This window comes from Oculina patagonica, chromosome 4 (genome assembly GCF_052425735.1).
Source record: "Oculina patagonica isolate OP01 chromosome 4, crgOcupat, whole genome shotgun sequence".
In the NCBI taxonomy this organism is placed as follows: Eukaryota; Metazoa; Cnidaria; class Anthozoa; order Scleractinia; family Oculinidae; genus Oculina; species Oculina patagonica.
The window spans coordinates 55,023,813-55,042,521 of NC_135761.1; the positions used below are offsets into that span (position 1 = coordinate 55,023,813).

Genomic DNA, 18,709 nt, shown 5'->3' on the forward strand with positions numbered 1-18,709 from the left:
TTCTGGTACTCGATTTTTGTCCAGCAAAATTTATATTACTCTGGACCTCTTTTACCAATAAAAGGAGACACCTTTTAAAAAATAAGGAAAAATTTTGCCTTCAGGGTTTCACGTGATAACGATCTTTGTAAAACTTTGCTGGGCTTAATGTTAGTTCTGAGACTGGCTTGGTGGTACATAAGAAAATATTGACCTGCAGTTGATGATTTTTTTATATTCTCATCATTTGTCTGTTTAAAAAAAATGCATTGATGTATCGATAATAATCGATATCAGTTATTTAGAAACGGTACAGGGTGTGCATTATAGCCTATGTCGAAGTAGCTTAGGTGACTAATCTTTCAGCTACATGTTCTTCTTCTCTTTTGTAAAAAAAAAAAACTCAGATTCATGACAGAGCTAGCGCGTACCTTTTAGTGCTCTCTTCTTATATATCACCTTTATTTTAGTACCTTTATTTAGTACCCTCCTTTATTTATTTATACTGTGTTTCGAGTACCTACTTTTTATTACCTTTTTCTACCTTTGTTCCCTACCATTTCATTAGTATAATCACTCTTTCTTTGTAATCAGAGTTTAAAAAGGCTTTAGAACGTTATTATCAAAGTAGTGGATGAGGAGAAAGACTGACATGCAATAAAGGACGAAAAGTTAGGTTTTTTAAACCCACGTTTATTTCAGTTCAGTTTACAATCTTTTTATCACATGCCCATCGTATTTAAAAAGTGTTTAACAACTTATATCAGCCAGGTTGTGTCAGTTAAGCGACCGAGCGAAATCTTGCTTTCATGCCTGTAAAATGACAAAAATATACGCAATACTTTTAACTAAAAAAAGCTTTTAAGGAGCCTTTGATTTATGTTCAGTATTGAGACTGGACCGGACGTTTCCCGAATTTTGCAGACCTTAACAAGTGAAAACGTAACGTACTTTAAGTCCTTACTAAACTGGCTCATGACCAGCATAGCAGCATGTACAGGAGCTATAGCAAATAGTACAGCAGCCGTTGACGTCCTTTTGGAGCCCGGGGGGGGGGTACTCGAAAAAGTTTTGTACGGGGAGGCTCCGCCCGAAGATCCAACCCCTTACCCTTTTATATAACATTTTGATCAGAAAAGGTACCCCTTTTGTATACCTTTTATTGCAAAAAGGCACCCCTTTCATATACCTACACGACATCACATTTACCTAAAACGGGATGTTTTCTTGTCATTTTTATGTAGCGCTTAATAAATTAAGACCATACATCCAAAAGTTGCGTCTGCTCGAAATATTTAATGTAAAGGCCTTTTAAAATATCATTATGGAAGATTTCCCTACCCTTTCATATACCTAAACTCGTGAAATCCCTACCCTTTTATATACCTGGAGCCTGAAAAAGGTACCCCTTTCGGGCGGAGCCTCCCCGTATAGGCCATTATAGGAAGTACCCCCCCGGGTTTTGGAGTCCATCCAACATCCGTTCATTAAGGCTTTCAACCTAAATGGAATTTGTTACAGAAACAAAAAAAGATGTAATATCGATTACGCAATAGACTGTAGCTGCTTTACACTCTTTTTATTTTATAAGAATCTAGTTTATAAGAATATCGAGGCTGAAATTTGCGAATTTTTAAGAATATTCTAAGAATAAACCCGAGGCTGAGATTTTGAAAAGAATATAATTTTGAGTTGAAACAAAATCAGGTATTTTCATTTCCGTCACTTTATCTCTGTGAAGAATGCTTTGTTTAAAGCCAAAACGGCCAGGCTGCAACGAAAAGCAATGGTACATGTGCACAATGTAACACGATACAGATCTGGACACCAAACACTTGTAATTGATTACCCAATACTTGCTAAAACGGAAATGTCAAACGGTATTTTCTAAGAATGTTCACAAGAATATTTTCAGCCTAAAATCGGCAGAAAAATAAGAATATTCAGCCTGGGTCGGAAAAACTGTATTCTTATAATAAAAAAAAAAGAGTGTATACCAAAGTCAAGCCAGGCGGCAAATTGACCAATACACCTACATTTTGAACTCGCTGACATTACTAAGTTAATTTCTGTTTCACTGAGGTAATCGACAGGTAAGTAGGTAAGTAAGAAAGCAAAAAAGCAAGCAAGCAAGCAAGTAAGCGAGCGAGCGAGCGGGCGAGCAAGTAAGCAAGAAAGCAAGCAAGTAAGCAAGCAAGCAAGCAAGCAAGTAAGCGAGCGAGCGAGCGAGCGGGCGAGCAAGTAAGCAAGAAAGCAAGCAAGTAAGCAAGCAAGCAAGTAAGCAAGTAAGCAAGCAAGCGAGCGAGCGAGCGGGCGAGCAAGTAAGCAAGCAAGTAAGCAAGAAAGCAAGCAAGTAAGCGAGCAAGCAAGCAAGTACGCAAGCGAGCAAGTAAGCAAGCAAGCAAGCAAGTAAGCGAGCAAGCAAGCAAGTATGCAAGCGAGCAAGTAAAGCAAGCAAGTAAGCGAGCGAGCAAGCAAGTAAGCGAGCGAGCAAGTAAGCAAGCGAGTAAGTAAGCGAGCAAGCGAGCAATTAAGCAAGCAAGTAAGCAAGTAAGTAAGCGAGCAAGCAAGCAAGTAAGCGAGCAATCGAGCAAGCAACAAAGCAAGCAAGAGAGCAAGCAAGCAAGTAGGTAAGTATGTGAAGTAATATACGCACGCAGATAGTTTCTGATTACACTCTTTTTTTTATAAGAATACAGTTTTTCCGACCCAGGCTGAATATTCTTATTTTTCTGCCGATTTTAGGCTGAAATATTCTTATCAACATTCTTAGAAAATACCGTTTGACATTTCCGTTTTAGCAAGTATTGGGTAATCAATTACAAGTTTTCGGTGTCCAGATCTGTATCGTGTTACATTGTGTACATGTACCATTGCTTTTCGTTGCAGCCTGGCCGTTTTGGCTTTAAACAAAGCATTCCTCAAAGAGATAAAGTGACGGAAATGAAAATACCTGATTGTGTTTCAACTAAAAACTATATTCTTTTCAAAATCTCAGCCTCGGGTTTATTCTTAAAATATTCTTAAAAATTCGCAAATTTCAGCCTCGATATTCTTATAAACTAGATTCTTATAAAAAAAAAAAAAGAGTGTACCTTATCATCTTGTTCATCTTCAAATGCAGGACGCTCCTTCTCTAATTTAAATGCCATTGCAAGGGAAATCAGCAAAATGAAGGCGACTGCAACACGCATCTTGTTCCTCTCTGCAAAAAATGGATTAATCCTTTCACTAATTGATTTAACTAAGAATTTTCCAAATTTGTTACTCGTGAACAATGAACACTAAAAAATTTTCGATTTTTTGTTTGGGACCGTCAGCTTTGAATTCTCAGCCGAACACATTTATCAGTGCTCTTTAGTTCGCCAAAGGCATTGTCAGTTTGCAGATCATAGACCGCCGCTTACGAGAACAGTCTTGCAAATCCTCTTTTCGGATTTCTCCAAAAAACGCAACAAGTAACAAATCCATGAAGTCCAAGGTCGGATTGATTTCGGTGCGTCAAAAACCGGTTCCCGGGGGGGAACCTGTTAGCGCTTAATAAATTAAAATAATATAGCCATAAAATTGCGTCTGTTCGAAATATTTTAATTAAAGGTCCTTTTAAAAGCCAAATGACAGATTTCCATACCCTTTCATATACTTAAACTCGTGAAATCCCTATGGGCTCCTGGCGCTAAATAAAAATGACAAGAAAACGTCCTTTTTTAAGTCCACGCCATGTCTCTTAAGTATATGAAAGGGGTACCTTTTTTCAGTTAAAGGTATACGAAAGGGGGACAATTTTTGTCAAATATGGTATATAAAAGGGTAAGGGGTTAGAACTTGGGGCGGAGCCTCCCCGTATAAAACATTTTTGAGTACCCCCACCCCCCCCCCCCCCCCGATCCGTTTCTGAATTTCGTGTTTTATTGTTTCAAGTTTTTTTGGACATTTCAAACAATGTGTTTCAAACGTATCAGGGGATCTCTGCAAGTTTATTTAAGCTTTTCTGACTGAGGTGTTCCCCCAAGTATAAGGCTAACCTTCCCATGGGTGCATTCGATTGGGAAATCAGGTTTTGGATTTTCAAATCCGGATTTCGGATTTCCTAATCCAAAAACGAGCCTAACGTGCCTAATTTTCATTATAAAGCGAACAAACATGACGGCTATCGTGAATAAGGTCTATTGGCGTATAGCACTGCAGCTCTCTAACTCTTTTTCGGATTAAATGCAGACAAATACAAATCCATGCGAGAGCGAGTAAATTAAAGTTGGTTAAGTTGCTATGCAGGTAAAAGTTTTCCGAGAGAATGTAAACAAGGATTGCCTGAAAGCTGAGAAAAATGTCGATTTCAGAGCTCTGATCTTAGTACGTTTCTTGCTTCTATTCATAACATGAGCCCCATCTACATGTGAAGAAAACTGTGATCGCGTGTACTACCCATCCATGCATATAATTGTCAACCAACTTACAATAAAGCGACAGAGAAAAATCCTTTAAAACAGATTTACATTTATCTTCTCGTGTGTCGTAAATCTTATCTGATGTAAAATGTTTAAGAAGGCGATTATTGTTGAAGAATCTTCCGGGGCCGTACCCGCTTTGAGGAAAACCGAGGCACTTGCCTCAGTCATTTTTTCGTTTTTGTACGTTTTTGTTATTTTTTCAAGGAGAAAAATAAATACCTAGGAAGAGAATTTAACCATGGAAATTGCCTCAGTCGTGATTTTTTTTTTCTGGCTACAGCCCTGCCTCTACATACATGATATATAGTGTTCAAAACAATTTTTCGGGCGACAGCAAATAAATTTAGAGAATACGACCAGAATAGAAAAAGTTAGAGTTAATCAAAAGCTTTCTTTCCTTACCTGACCTTAGCTTTTTTTTGGAGATGCTAAGCAAATTTCTCTGTCCCTTATGAAAATACCGTCAGCGAACTGTGTACTTAAACTGATATGGCGTCATGCGAAACATCCGGGCATTGCAGCGAGATAATGATAATGATTGGTTGAAGTAAAAGATATAAAAGCTTTTAACCCTTTTATCATTTGTAAAACGATTACTTAAAATAATTCGACGATGCATATTAGGCCTCTCGTTAAGGCAACGAAAATTCCCATAATGTATTTCGGCAATATCTGAAACTAAGTGAATGTTCAGTTCCCTCTATAAGACGTGCCTGCAGGGAATCATGGTGGCTGCATTCAGAGTGCCAAGTCCAGGACTTGTCTTCTTGAGTGTAAAGACCCAGCCTCGTTCCCAGGGTTTTCCCTTGGTAATTTAGAACGGGCGTGAAAAAGTCCTGGTAACGAGGTTGTAGAAATACCATGATTCTCTGCAGACGCGTCACATAGAGGGAACTGGGCATTGGATGAAGACCAGCTCGTATCCTCGAAGGATAAGTGTTGCCTTTCTTTTGTATTACTTCAGCGTGAGAGTACGCTCTTCCCGCTTCAACAATTTTTCATGTAACTATCGACAAGATATGATGCACCCTCCTTTGCTATTGATTGGTCATCGACAGGCCGATTTCAATCGATATGAATTAACTAGAAATCATCGACTGAAATCAATAGACTGTTAACAGCCCTTTATTTTTTGATCGATGAGCACGGGGAAAGAACAACAAGGAACTGGACGCCAGCGCAAAACGGGAGGTGCTCGCTCCCGCCCCCCTCCCCCCTCCCCGGCGTTTCGCACTCGCCGATTCTCTCGCTTTTTTGCGTTGAAAATAGAGAGGCTATGGACAGTCTAGATATCAATTGATCGATTGATTTCCAATCATCAACTTTCATCAACTAAAAACGAGAACTGAAATTGAGAACGGAATGCTTGTGAAGTAAGAATTAATTTAACTTCCATTCGGCATTAGAAATTTTCAAAATTCCTCTGAATGGCGATTTTCAGTCAGGCGAATGGAAACTGTTACAAATCACTCCCTTTATCTCAAGAATCAGGCTCTTGTGCACAAAGGGGCATCAAAATTACAGTCCTCGATCAGAGTACGTGTTCCAATTAGTTCGAATCTGTACCTTCAACCTCCTCTATTAAAATAAAGGAACATGTGAAATAATGTACAGACCCAATGTAAAAGAAATCCCTGAAGAAAAACCCGCGTAATCATACTTTGAGATGATTTACAAATAACTATTGCAAATAATTCTCAGCAAATGATAAAAATCTTTACTGTTTGAGGAATTGCCGCAAAGATAGAACTGACATCTGAGTGTTACCGATTCCAATTCCAAATCCAGTGAAATTCCTTATTGTTACTTATTTTCGAGGAAACTTTACTTCGCGAAAAATGGAAAGGGCATATTTCGCGGGACTTAAATTTCAATATTTGGCCAAAAAGTACGATAAAAGGGACTAAATTTCTCAAAAATTGTCATAATACTCAGTGTCTACATTAACAAACAGTAAGTCTCAAAATTAGCACGACTGATTTTAATTTTACACAGCAACAGCAATAGTTTCCAATGAGATACTGAACAAAACCATCACAAAACGAAACTTTAACAGTTTGAACTGTTCCTCTGTCAAAAGTAAAGCTAGCTTGACGACTGTAACAAGGATCATAACGAAGGGTATTAAAGTTCGCGTCGTTATTTTTCGCAAGAACTTACCCTTTTTCGCGGGTCTTTAATTTTGCGATTTTTTGAAAATCGCGAAAATCAAGTCCCGCGAAAATAAGTAACGATAAGGTACATCACAATTGTTAACACTTGCTATCTGTTGCTTGAATTGGATAGTTAGTTTAATTTGTGGAGTTCTCGTCTTTCTCGGTTGCTTTCGTGGCAACCGGCAAGTTAATTAAATCAGAATTGATCGATACGTTGCTATCGCTTAGACCGCGATTTTCCGTAATGAATGATGGTTCTATAGTCTGTAGTTGAAGCGATGGTCGCCTTTTAGAAACAATAAAACTCTTCTCTGGTTCTATGGAGTTTACATTCCCAAAGTTGATAATTTTTTGTATCGCCACTCTTATTTCCATCATGCGCCAGCAATAAATCAACGGATTTAATGCAGAGTTGATAAAAATTGATGTCACCGTGTAGAGGTAGGCGGCTTTTGAAGGTAGAGTTTCTCCTATGGCAACTTCTATCAACATAACACATAGAAATGGAAAATAGCAAAGAAGGAAAAATCCTAATATGTACAACATAGTTATTGTAGACCGCTTATATCGTACCATATCGATGGTCTTGGTTCGGTTGTCATCGGGCGAGCTCGTGAAACATTGCTGCCTTATTTGCAACTGATGTCGGCGCACCAGTCTATAAATCATGATATATGCAATAAACATTATCGCGGAGGTTATAACCAGGAAATTGATGGCAATTATTCGGAGTATTTCCCTGTTCACGACAAAAAATCTCAGCACCGTGATTATTATCCAAATCAGCCAGAAACTGAGCACAACTTTGGCGATTCCTCGCCTGGTCACTATGTCGTGATATCGTAAGTGAAGGTGGACGGCTAAGAATCTTTCGACGCTGATTGCGGTAATGGTGAATAACGAAACGCCGGCGAGAAGCCAGCCAAAGGACTCGGACGCTACTCCTGCCACACAATGCGCCTTGAGATTGCCTGCCATCTGTGAGATGCGCCACGCTGAAAACGAAGGTTGGGCTAATAAACCAACTGCAAGATCCGACGTGGCCAATGAAAGAAGTAGCGCGTTAGAAGGAGTTTGAAGCGACGGTGTTTTCCACACCGCTAAAATAACCAGCACGTTTCCACAAATACCAGGTAAGACAAACAGGCAGTTCAGGATTGAACAAACGAGATTGTGGATGTACAAGTACTCTGGATCCTCGACAGAGTCGGTCAGAAATCGGCACGGATTCACATAGTCTGTCGTCGATTGATTTTGATTCATAGCGTTTTTGCTCCAGAAAACACTTTTATACAAACTTTGGCTGGCGTTCAAATCGAGAATATTAATATTCCTGGCAGTGGGGATGCGGGAAGCGGCTTTATGTACAGTCCTTCGGCTTAGTGTCAAATAAACGAATATTCGCACTAATTCCACCGTGTTAAAACTTAATTTTGTTGTTCTGCGCGGTAATTGTGCCAAAGTAGAAAAACCACCATGTTCTTTCAACCTCTGCCGAATTACTTGTCACAATGAGTGAAGGTTAATCCATTCTTTCTTTTAATTTCGCACCATCATGTTATTTTCAATTGAATGTGTAATCATGGTATAATTAAATTCAATGTCGGGTCTGTAAGGAAAATTAAGCGAGGGCGTAATTAATAGGGTCGCACGAGCGACAGAATACGTTGTTACTTTGAGTCTTTTGTGTTCATAGCAGCGGTGAATAAGGAAGTCTAACAACTCGAGGAACTGCCCGTCAAATGGGTTTCATGGACAAAGGCGTTGTTTTGAGTTCTTTGGTAATAGAACACAATAAAGGCCTATTTTACCGTAAAAACAAATTTAATCTCGGGTAAACAATACGAAAATTGGCTAAAAGAGTAATGGTCCAAACCGCAATGCATAATTTAAAAGATGTAATCTGGAGACTTGGAAAATAGTCAATAAAGGTTTTGTTTTGGTAGTCTAAAAAGTAGTTCCTTCAAATCCTCAGAGACAGAAAAATGTGTGTTAATGAAGACTTAACTTTAAGTTCCCTCTCACCAGCGCATTTATTTATGTAGTGAACCACAGATTTCCATGTATGCGGAAACAAGTCAAATGTTGTAAGCTTCGCTGTCTAGAAATCCACATGAAATGGACCACAAATTTTACCAAAGCACCGGCAGTCAATTCTATTTTCTTATGTTTCTTTAATGCATTTTTACGACAATTGCAAAAACGTTCCATCAATTACAATCGGGCGATTGGGAAGAAAAAGTTGTCGCCTACAAACAGACCGCGCGAAGCATAATCACAATAGGTAATGTTGTCTCAGACGCATTTTAGCGTTGTGAAGCTTAAGGTTGAAAGGAAAAAAAGACATTCAATAGAGTGGCGTTCACCCTTTGAAGTTTCTAAATTCGTTAATTTTTAATGTCTTCTTTAATTTTACATTAATAATTGTGTACTGGATTGGATGACAGCGATTTTGGTACCGTTTGAAAAGAAAAAACTGAAATAAATCTAACCAGAATATAAAGCTTTTTATTAATGCTTAATTTTCTAAAAAAAACTGCGTTTTTACAAAGTTGGCGGTTCTGATCGCATCTTGCACATTATCAATTAGATAATTTTCGTCTCTTTCAGAATCTACCTTTATTCCTTTTAGCTTTTAAGCGAGAAAAGCGCTGAACTTTGACCACGTAGAAATTGAGTAACAGCGGATATTCATTGAAACAAAGACAGACATTTTCCCTGGCAATCTGCTTAGCTACCTCCATAACAACATATCGGCTTTTTACCCTTTCCGTCAGTGATTTTTTTTCTTAAGTCTTTTTGGAATTTAAATTCTTGTTTCGAAAAAAAGTTTAAAAAAACTGAAGCGGAAATTACTTGAAAAACTTGCAATAAAATGTGGATAAACATTTAAACAATGTTATTAAAAGCCTTATATCGAAATTCTGTCTCGTCACGTATGCAGGTAAATAAACACGAAGCAAATGGAAGTGGGGTAAAGAATGGAAATGTCTGCGCGTATAATCTGTCAAACTATCGAAAAGGGCAGCTCTATTTTTCTTATATTTTACAAAATGTAACGTATTTTTTTTCTACTTATTTTTTCTTCGTCCGGAGGTGTTTTACCGGAAAACCGGTTGGGACGACTGGTAACCAACCGAGATCAACCGACAGGCATGGCACTTACAAATGCATGACTTGACAAATGGTACCGATTTTTCAACGGTCCTTACCAACTGAACGAGAAGGTAATCCTCAATTTCTAACCGCAATTCCCGGTCCCTTCGTCTTAGTCTCGATCTTAGTCCGTCGACCGTGAAGCGAAGTAGTCCAGTCCCTGAAGTCTCCCTTCTCGCCTTACATGTATATCGGGGTTGAACCCAGGCGCTCTCTCCTCGCGCGCCTGGCGGGAAGGGACAGGACTAGAAGCGAAGGGGGAAAAAAATGACGCGAGATCAGAGGAAAACTCGCCGCGCTTCCGCGTTCGGTTACCTCGTACTGATTTCTTTTCGCGAAAGAATGGAAAGTCAAGTGAAGTAACGGTTGACGTTACACTAAACTTTTGCATATGCACCCAAGGGTCACTTCAGTTTAGATCGACTCTCGTTTAGAATGTTAAAGAATGCACTCGATCAGTTCCAACTGCAACAGCGATAGGGCCGCGACCATTCCTTTTTTTTCATCATAAAAAGGGCAACGAAGACTCTGGCAACATTGCAAAAAGACCCATCAAGGAGAAATCTGGACAGTCGTGTACTGCAAAAGCTTGTCTCTTTTTTGTTGGCACCATAAAATATCCTGGAAAGCGTTATGGAAATATTGAGAAGTTTAAATGAAACGGCACTAGTAAAAAGGTACGAACTTAGTTTTGAAAGCTTCAATAAGAAAGGATGTTTGAAGCTCTCATGTTTAGAGACCTATTTCTGATCAACAATCTACTAACTTCTTTACCTCTGGGGAAGAAGTTAAATATTAGGAAATAAAAATAAATGTCAGGGGGATAGCGCGTTCTTTTACATTCTGCAACATAATTCTCTTCTTTCGGGTTAACCCCCATGTAAGAACCTACAGCCTGTATGGAAACTTTCTTTGTTTTCGAGCTATTGTTTTCCTACTCTACATTGTTTCGAGGCTTTTGTTTTCTTACTCGTTCACTGTTTTACGTCACTTTTAGTTTCACACGGGTTCTTACACGAGGATGAGCATTTTTTTTTTCGGTGTACTCAGAGAGATTACTTGCAAACTATGCCAATGACAGAACAATAACCAAAACACACAACATTACAGTTGCAGATTTTAATATTATTAAACAATCAACGATATCGGCGAAGAGAGAGCGTGTTACGCCTCTTCCAGCAGCCACGCCGGGAGCTTCCGATAACCTTGTTGTAGTTATGACCCTTGCGCATTCCACGGTTTTTACGGCCAGCGGCAGTCAGGCCGCGCAGCTCACGGTGCTTGTGGACTGGTTTGCAGATCCAGTTGATTCTTGGGTCACGGCGTACAGCCTTGTGGAAGGGGTCCACCATTACGACTTCAAAGAATTTGAACGTGGAATCCTCTGCCACCCAGTAAGAGTTGAGAACTCGCAGGCTGCTGCAGTATCGACCAGCACGCTCCTGTGAAAAGCAAAAGAAAAAAGAGACATCAGCATTCCCCAAGTTTGTGCTTTTTTCTCAAATTAAATACAGGGGGCTTGTCCAACATACCTTATTATAGGAAATTAACGATACATGTAATTAACGCGAATTTCAAAAATTCGCGTTAATTTTATGTACCTTAATTTACGTCATTGTTAATTAAAATCACACTATTTTCCAGTATTGTTATTTTAAGACACCTTTATTTCCGGAAAAGTTATGTTTAAACTACATCATCTTCTCCGTCAAAGCTGCAGGAATAACAGAGGCAGTGGAAAGCGCCAGGACGGGATGTATTCCATCCCTGGATCCATTCATTTAATATTAGTCACTATTTGGTCTGTTTAAGTATCTTTGTTGTGTATGGTTTATCAGAATTAAACCTCAAGTTCTGTTGTTGGACGTTGTTGTTTTGTCTTTCAAATAGCGCAGGTTGCTATAAAATTTACTACGCATCAAATTCGCGTTAATTAAATGCATGTTAACATAAATTTTCGACAATTCGCGTTAATTTTATTACGCGTACATTTTGTTCGCGTTGTTAAAATGCTTCGTTATGTTCCTATAATAAGGTATTTCCCCAAACTTTATCTCAGACTTATTTGCCTTCTTCCTGGCGTAATGTGACTGAAATTCATGCCTAGAACCATTCTCGTCGACAAAGCCCTTTTCATTTCTCTTAGCCAGCAGGGCCTTGGCACGAGAAATGAAGGGCTCTGGGGACATGGATTTTTTAATTAATTAGAATTGTTTTGATTGGCTGTTTGAAGCAAAGAATTCTTAAACGGAAGTCAAAAATGCAATGACTCTCTCATCATACATTGAAAAATCATGACTGCATACAGGAAGACTTGAAGTCCTAAAATCTAGGATTGGAAATCCTGTGTCTCCAGAGACCTTCGTTTCTCGTGCCAAGGCCTTGACGGCTAAGAGAAACGAGAAGGGCTATGGGGACGAGAATGGCCTAGAACTTGACAGCTGTCATGTAGATTTCACTTAACAACTGCATACTTGCTGTGACTTCGACAAAATTCCAATTTTCTTTTCTTTACTCTTTTTTTAATCGGGCCAAAAAACCTTGACATAAGATTTCTACTCTGTTGTTTATTTTTGGAGATTATACATTCATATTTTTTTAGTGGGTGTCTTAGAGCCTGATTACATGAGCCAGGCTGGCTCGGTTTGCTAAGATGACTTCCAGCCTGGCGTTACATGAGCCAAGCCAGCCCAGGATGGACTACATTTGGCACAAACGATGGGTTAAATTTATCATGAATGATTTCAGCGCATAAAATGTGTCGGATTATGTTGATGACATTTTTCCAGCAATTTGGTGTTTTATTTTCTACACAAGTTTGTGCAGCTAAATGAGCTGCTTTGCCACCACATTCTATTTAGAAAGAAGAATATTGTATTTTATGGTCGGAAGTGTGCTCGGAAGAGAAACTTAATACTGGCCCGGCGAACGTAATTACCTGAAAGATTCTCAGCCTTGCTAGCCGGAATCCCAGCATTGTGATACCAGGATCTTGGCTAACCGGGCTGGCCCGGTTGTCATGTAATCACAAAGTTGTTTTTTGTTACATTAAACAGATATGCTGAGATCTGGGCAAAACTGAGCCAGCCCGTCTCACTGGGCCAGCCAAAAGAACACTGTACTACCTCAGGCAAAAGATCAACGGTCAAATAATGTTTTCAAAAACCTGGTCTACACAACTACACACTGCACTGAATTCAGCTGTAATATGTTTCACTGTAATTGTACATGAAAGGTTCTCAGCTCTAGACAATTTTAAAAGACATTTTTTGAGTATAAGAAACACTAAGGCTGACAAAAAATAATTATATAAGCTTGATGAAAATATGAGAAACATATTATTAAGTCACTGACACAAGCTGCTTTGAAAAATATTTCAAGTCCTTCTGGCAGGAGTTGAACCTACTACCTCTTATTAAAAAGTAGCAGTGGTATATTGCAATTCCTGAGTTTTGATTGGTTAACACGTAATAGTATACGAGTTTATATAACATGGACTATAATATGGTAGGTATACGTGTAAACGAGAACAGCCATGGAGCAAAAATATTGCAATTCTTTGGGCTTTTTTTTTTAAAACAATTATTCCACTCCTGTTTGTTGGATATGAGATAGTTATAGCCAACTCGACACTACATGCCTTGTTGACTATCTACCATCTCATAACAATTGTGCGCTCACGGATTAATATTATTGTTAACTACACATTGGTCATATTCTCTACCACTGAGTGTGAATGTGTAGAAAGAAATCTCTGTAATAATCTCTGTAATTTAATTTTATTGATAAGGAAATAAAGAAGATGTTGTTATTGTTGTTGTGGTTAAACTCACCTCAGCTACAGATCTCAAGCTCCTCTGGAATTTCAGTTGGTTCACACCCTGGTTAGCTGGTTTACCATAGGTAGCACCCTTAGACACTGGTCGCTTACGTCCACCACGCCTCACACGTACACGGTAGACCACATATCCTTGTTTAGCTTTGTACCCTAGGCGACGTGCTTTGTCAGGGCGCATGGGACGTGTGGCTCTGTGGATGGTATTGAGTTGACGATACTGCCAGCATCGCACACGCAGTAAAAATCGCAGAAGGTCGGACTGTTTCTTTTTAAAGAGCTCCTCAAGGTACTTGTATGCTCCCATTTTTTTGTCCTAGATCAGCTAAAGAATGAGAAAAGAACAGGCTTTTAATTGCAAATATAGTGGAGCCTGTGTAACAAAGTATGATTCATTCAGGTTGGTAACAGCAATCCAGCAATAATTGACCAAAATGTATCTTTGTCCAACAAAATCATAATAGCTATGTCCCAATAAGTGACAAAAGTAGTCGACAAGCTAACTTCACATTGTAGTTTTTGCGGCAAATTAATAATTAGTTTTAAGATTTTGTTACACTCTGCCATCTTAGTACAATACAATGGGGCCTAAAATGTGTTGTGTCACTTTTGTCACTTATTGTAGGTAACTAAGGCTTGCAACGCATCAAACTTTGATGCAAGCAAAAGACGAACTACTTAAATCATTAAAGTGGTGTACTTGTTAATACTTATCTCAAAACAGAATACATTTGTTTAAAACTACCGGTAATTAAACATGAACCTAAGAAAAAGTTTATAGTTAGTAATCATGATCATAGGATGAAATGCTTGCAAAGCAATAAAGAAAAGGCTGAAAACAAACAGGATGTGTAGTAAAATCTTTGGATAGGGTACATGCAAATACGATAACAGTGGAGGCAGCTTGCATAGATTTTGGCCTACTCAGCTGACCGGTTAAAAACTTTGCATTAGCAAAGTTCCTTGGACTGTTGATGTTATAACATTAACAACTGTTACCACTGGATTATCAAACACATACTGTCTTGAAAGAATTCCACGTCAAACATTTACAAAATACGGAATTAGTTCTAGCTGGCTGGCATTGGACAAGATAAGTCTTACAAAATTGCAAAATTGTGACAAAAACATTATTGATGGTCATCAAAGCCTCCAGACAAATTTTAAGACGGCTATATTTATTTTAATCGTGTTCAAGGTAGCCTTTTTGCGTATGATAATTTTCAATCATTTAACTGTGCTGAAAAAAATTTCAGGATTCAAATGCTGAGTAACAACGATACATTAGGAAATTAGACTTCGCTCAAATAGGTAGAACTTTCAGCCATTGCTTAGGGATGAGAAAAATGAATATTTAGCTCGAAAAGTATTTCAACGGAACCGACAGTTATCATAGAAATATTTCTTGTCAAAATTATTGCCAGATGGCTTCTTAAAAGCAAAGATTTAAGGCGATTTTTGGAGTTGTTTCTCTTACCTCTGGTCGCAAAAGAGCAGAGAAGGAAAGAGAACCCACGAGAGGTAAAGCCTCGTTCTGAAGCAAGCGTGGCGCATGCGCCGTGATATGCATCACGCAACCCGCCATTTTGTCAAAAGAAGTTTTGTTGAAAAGTGTTTTTGAACATTGGGATTTTCGACTTTTATACCGTGTAGAAAAGCTGATTTTCTTTCAGATGAACCAGGCAGAGAGAGGAGAAGAAGGAAACAGAGAGGAGTGGATGACAAAGTTGACAGACATGCGATTTCAGAGAGCAGATATGAATCGTTTGATCATGGACTACCTTGTAACCGAGGGCTTCAAGGAAGCTGCAGAGAAATTCAAAATGGAATCTGGCACGCAACCTTGTGCTCCGCTAGAAAGTCTGGACGAAAGGATCAAAATCAGAGCTGCAGTTCAACGCGGGGACATCGAAGAGGCAATTGCGCTTACGAACAAGCTAAACCCAGAAATACTCGACTGTAAACCCCATCTGTATTTTCATTTGCAGCAACAACGCCTTATCGAATTAATTCGCGATAAAGACATCGAATCAGCTGTTGATTTTGCCCAGAACCAGCTTGCTGAACAGGGCAATGAATCGCCAGAGTTTCTAGAGGAATTAGAGCGAACAATGGCGTTGCTGGCGTTTGATAACCCAGAGGATTCTCCATTTGGCGAACTGCTTTGCCCTTCTCAAAGACAAAAGGTCGCAAGTGAATTGAACGCTGCCATTTTAGAAGCAGAGCATAGAGAAACCTCACCCAAACTGTCAAATTTGCTTAAACTGTTGTTGTGGGCCCAAACTGAGTTGGATGCTAAGAAAGCTAAGTTCCCGAAAATGGTAGATGTTGCCAGTGGAACTTTTGATGGCAGCCGATAGGAATGAGAAGCTTGCTATAATTAAATTTACAATGGTGTACATGTGTATGTACATGGCACATGCCTCATAACTTGGGCAAGATGTCTTACAATTCACATCAGCCGCATAAGATGTTTGGTTGTCCAATTTAATGCCCAACATCCTTGCATAAGTCATGCAAAATGCAGTGCTGGAAATAATTTTTCTTACTTAAAAGGACATGTGTCCTTCCAAACTTCTATTTTGAACGTAGAATATAAGTTGGACATTAATTTGCATTTCAAATCAAATTGTTTAAAATTTTCCAAGACGTAGTCATGTAAGTTTTCGGACATCAAGTCTGAACATATTACAAAATTGGCCGGACATTTTGGCATATTTGATCGGACACTGTCTGATGACCGACAGTAATTTCCAGCACTGAAATGTTTGGCGAGTAGTTGTGAGAGATTTCACTTGGAACATGGTAATCTACAAACATGTTTTTTTTCTATAACAGAGTTTGGATTTCCAAAAGAAACTTGATAGATCAACCTACTTTTGTTTTATGGGAAACTGGTAAAAATGTTATCAGCATGCAAAGGAAGTTCTTGCTGATAGCCCAGAGTTAGTGGATTTTTCTTTTTGGTCAAGTGGATTTTATTCATCACTTGCCAAGTAAGGCCACTGAGAAAGGCCTTAAAAAGCAACCTAGAAATAGATTTTCTTTGCCCCCAAATAATACCATCTTCTGTTCAAAGGTGTATTTTGTAATGAGGGCCACCATCGACAGCAAGTTATTACACCAATGACAACCCAGCTTTACAATATGCTTGCATCTGTCAATGTTAGTACCCCAGGGGGGGTACTCCGGGATCAAAGTGACGGGGATGATCGAATGGAGGCAAAACTCAGGACCCAAAAAAATCCCTAGGTCTCCCGACATTACCCAAAAAAATACCTGGACCAAAAAAACGCCCAAAAAAATCCCTAGTCAAATTACCCCTTAATTGCCAAGGCCGCGCCAAGGCACTTTAGTTTGATTTTAATACCCAAAAAAATCCCCTATTTAAATCAAGTCACCCAAAAAAATACCTGCCAAATTCTCCTACCCAAAAAAATCCCGGAATCGAAAATTTCGACCCCAAAAAAATCCTTCGCACATCCCCGTCACTTAGATCCCGGAGTACCCCCCTGGGGTTAGTACCTAGTGTGCCAACGATCCTGGATGAAACTAGTTGTGTCAAATGCATTTCACACATTTTTCACAAATGTCTTGACTTGCAAGCTGGTTAAAAATATGTTATCCCCTACTCAATGCTGTTAATGGGGTTTGCAATTCACCCAGCGTTATTTTCATAGCACAAAAACATTGACAACATTGAAATGAGGGTAGAGGGGATAGGAAAAATGAGCAATATGGTATCAAAGTTAGTGGTAATTAGCCAAGTGTGTCAATAGTTTTGTCTATGACTGAAGTTTACTGGTAGTTCACTTTTTGAATCGAGAATGATTTGTTTCTGTTAGTTTACAGTAAATCCATACAACAAATTTAGCCAACTTTAGCTTTTTGGTTGGTATCTCAGAGGGGAAACAAAAATAATAATAAAATGCCCCCTCAAGGTAAAAAAGAATTCAAATCCAGTTTTAATGTACCTTTTCTTCATATGGATGAGTTTTTGAGCCTTTTTTGGAATCTAAAGACTTGTAAAAATCAATGAAAATAAAGCTTTGCTTCCAGGCAGGATGTTCATTAGGCATCAGAAAATTCTGCATCTTAATTTTAAGTCCTGAAGCTATTTTTTATTCAGATGTGGTGCCATTAAAGAACTCATTTTCTTGTGTGCATTGTTTGTTTGGTCGCTAGCTAGAGAGAAATGAAATTTGCTGTCAGATGACAGGAAAAATCATCTCAGAGGGCACAAAAATCCAAAATGTCATGGAAGAGCATGCCTTCAGAAACCCATTGCATGGAACAGGTTTTGCTCATTCCATGAAAAAGATTTGCTCTTTAAAAGGGAATCTCCTGTTAATTTACACCTTTTTTCTGCTTTTACAATAATTATTCTAAATTGAAAACCCTGTCCAAGTGATCAGTTAGCTATTGGCATTTGGTTAGTTGGTGAACAGTGCAGAAAATGGCAAGTCACAAAGAATGGTGGGGTTTGGGGCAAAAGATGACATTATTTTGCTGCTCTACCTTCCAATACCTTGCTTTTTTCCACTCACTGTTATTCTATTAGCAGCTAAGGTATTGCAGTAAGTTATAAAAAATGTGATCATGTTAGTTGGTTATGAGATAATTTAAGTAAGGTATAAGGTAAAGTCTGTGTCCGAGCCAAGTGGCCCATACAGCCGGAGCTTATCCCAGTTTTCTCAATTATATTCCTCCATCCATGCATCGTCCGCCAGCGGTTCTTGAGAGTAAGCACCTTCTTCGTCACTCTTATCTTCTTCTGCAGAGCAAGCGAACGATTCAACTTCTTCGAACTCGATCTCTTCGTTCGAATCAGAAGAACTGCTATCTCGTCTTCCAGAATTCGTCGTAGATCCATTTGTATTACCACCACTCGAAGTCTTGGAAAAAAAACCTATGTAGTGGTTGTCAAGCAAATAAACAATGCAAACGCTTCGAGACGGCCTGACATGACGTCACTCGTCACCAATCCTCGATTACGCGGTCAACCTTGGGCGTGGCCAAAGCGGGAACTTTAAAGCTCAATTCGCAGTGAAAAAGTGGCGGAATCCAAAAATTTCTTTTGGAATACTTGTTTATGCATTATAGAGATACGAAAACCACAAAAAACCTGTAGG

The 18,709-nt window shown here is 38.9% G+C and overlaps 3 protein-coding genes and 1 long non-coding RNA gene across 4 annotated transcripts; 1 reads left to right on the forward strand and 3 right to left on the reverse strand.

The window, feature by feature from the left end:
* Positions 1–798: 798 nt before the first annotated feature.
* LOC144650781 (uncharacterized) lies at positions 799–4,883 on the reverse strand. Its single transcript, XR_013570195.1, has 4 exons — positions 4,833–4,883; positions 3,075–3,184; positions 1,440–1,480; positions 799–1,015 (listed from the first exon to the last, which is right to left on the reverse strand). It is a non-coding gene; the product is annotated as an uncharacterized LOC144650781 (long non-coding RNA).
* Positions 4,884–6,415: 1,532 nt separating this feature from the next.
* LOC144648862 (adenosine receptor A2b-like) lies at positions 6,416–8,106 on the reverse strand. The gene has a single exon (XM_078508308.1). The coding sequence runs from the start codon at positions 7,847–7,849 to the stop codon at positions 6,722–6,724; it is 1,128 nt and encodes a 375-aa protein (XP_078364434.1). The 5' UTR covers positions 7,850–8,106; the 3' UTR covers positions 6,416–6,721.
* A 2,740-nt stretch (positions 8,107–10,846) lies between these two features.
* LOC144650774 (large ribosomal subunit protein eL15-like) lies at positions 10,847–15,123 on the reverse strand. The gene is made up of 3 exons (XM_078510519.1): positions 15,055–15,123; positions 13,576–13,902; positions 10,847–11,184 (listed from the first exon to the last, which is right to left on the reverse strand). Exons 2-3 carry the CDS (start codon positions 13,882–13,884, stop codon positions 10,879–10,881), a joined length of 615 nt encoding a protein of 204 aa, XP_078366645.1. The 5' UTR covers positions 13,885–13,902; positions 15,055–15,123; the 3' UTR covers positions 10,847–10,878.
* A 13-nt stretch (positions 15,124–15,136) lies between these two features.
* On the forward strand, positions 15,137–17,741 carry LOC144650768 (glucose-induced degradation protein 8 homolog). The gene has a single exon (XM_078510518.1). The coding sequence runs from the start codon at positions 15,251–15,253 to the stop codon at positions 15,935–15,937; it is 687 nt and encodes a 228-aa protein (XP_078366644.1). The 5' UTR covers positions 15,137–15,250; the 3' UTR covers positions 15,938–17,741.
* Positions 17,742–18,709: the final 968 nt, after the last annotated feature.

What these genes read in the sequence shown, in the direction of transcription:
- LOC144650774 (XM_078510519.1), bottom strand. Translation starts at nt 13,884, where the DNA reads ATGGGAGCATACAAGTACCTTGAGGAGCTCTTTAAAAAGAAACAGTCC. An exon ending in GCTTGAGATCTGTAGCTGAG is followed by an intron (nt 11,185 to 13,575) that starts GTGAGTTTAACC and finishes TGCTTTTCACAG; the next exon opens with GAGCGTGCTGGTCGATACTG.
- LOC144650768 (XM_078510518.1), top strand. Translation starts at nt 15,251, where the DNA reads ATGAACCAGGCAGAGAGAGGAGAAGAAGGAAACAGAGAGGAGTGGATG.
- LOC144648862 (XM_078508308.1), bottom strand. Translation starts at nt 7,849, where the DNA reads ATGAATCAAAATCAATCGACGACAGACTATGTGAATCCGTGCCGATTT.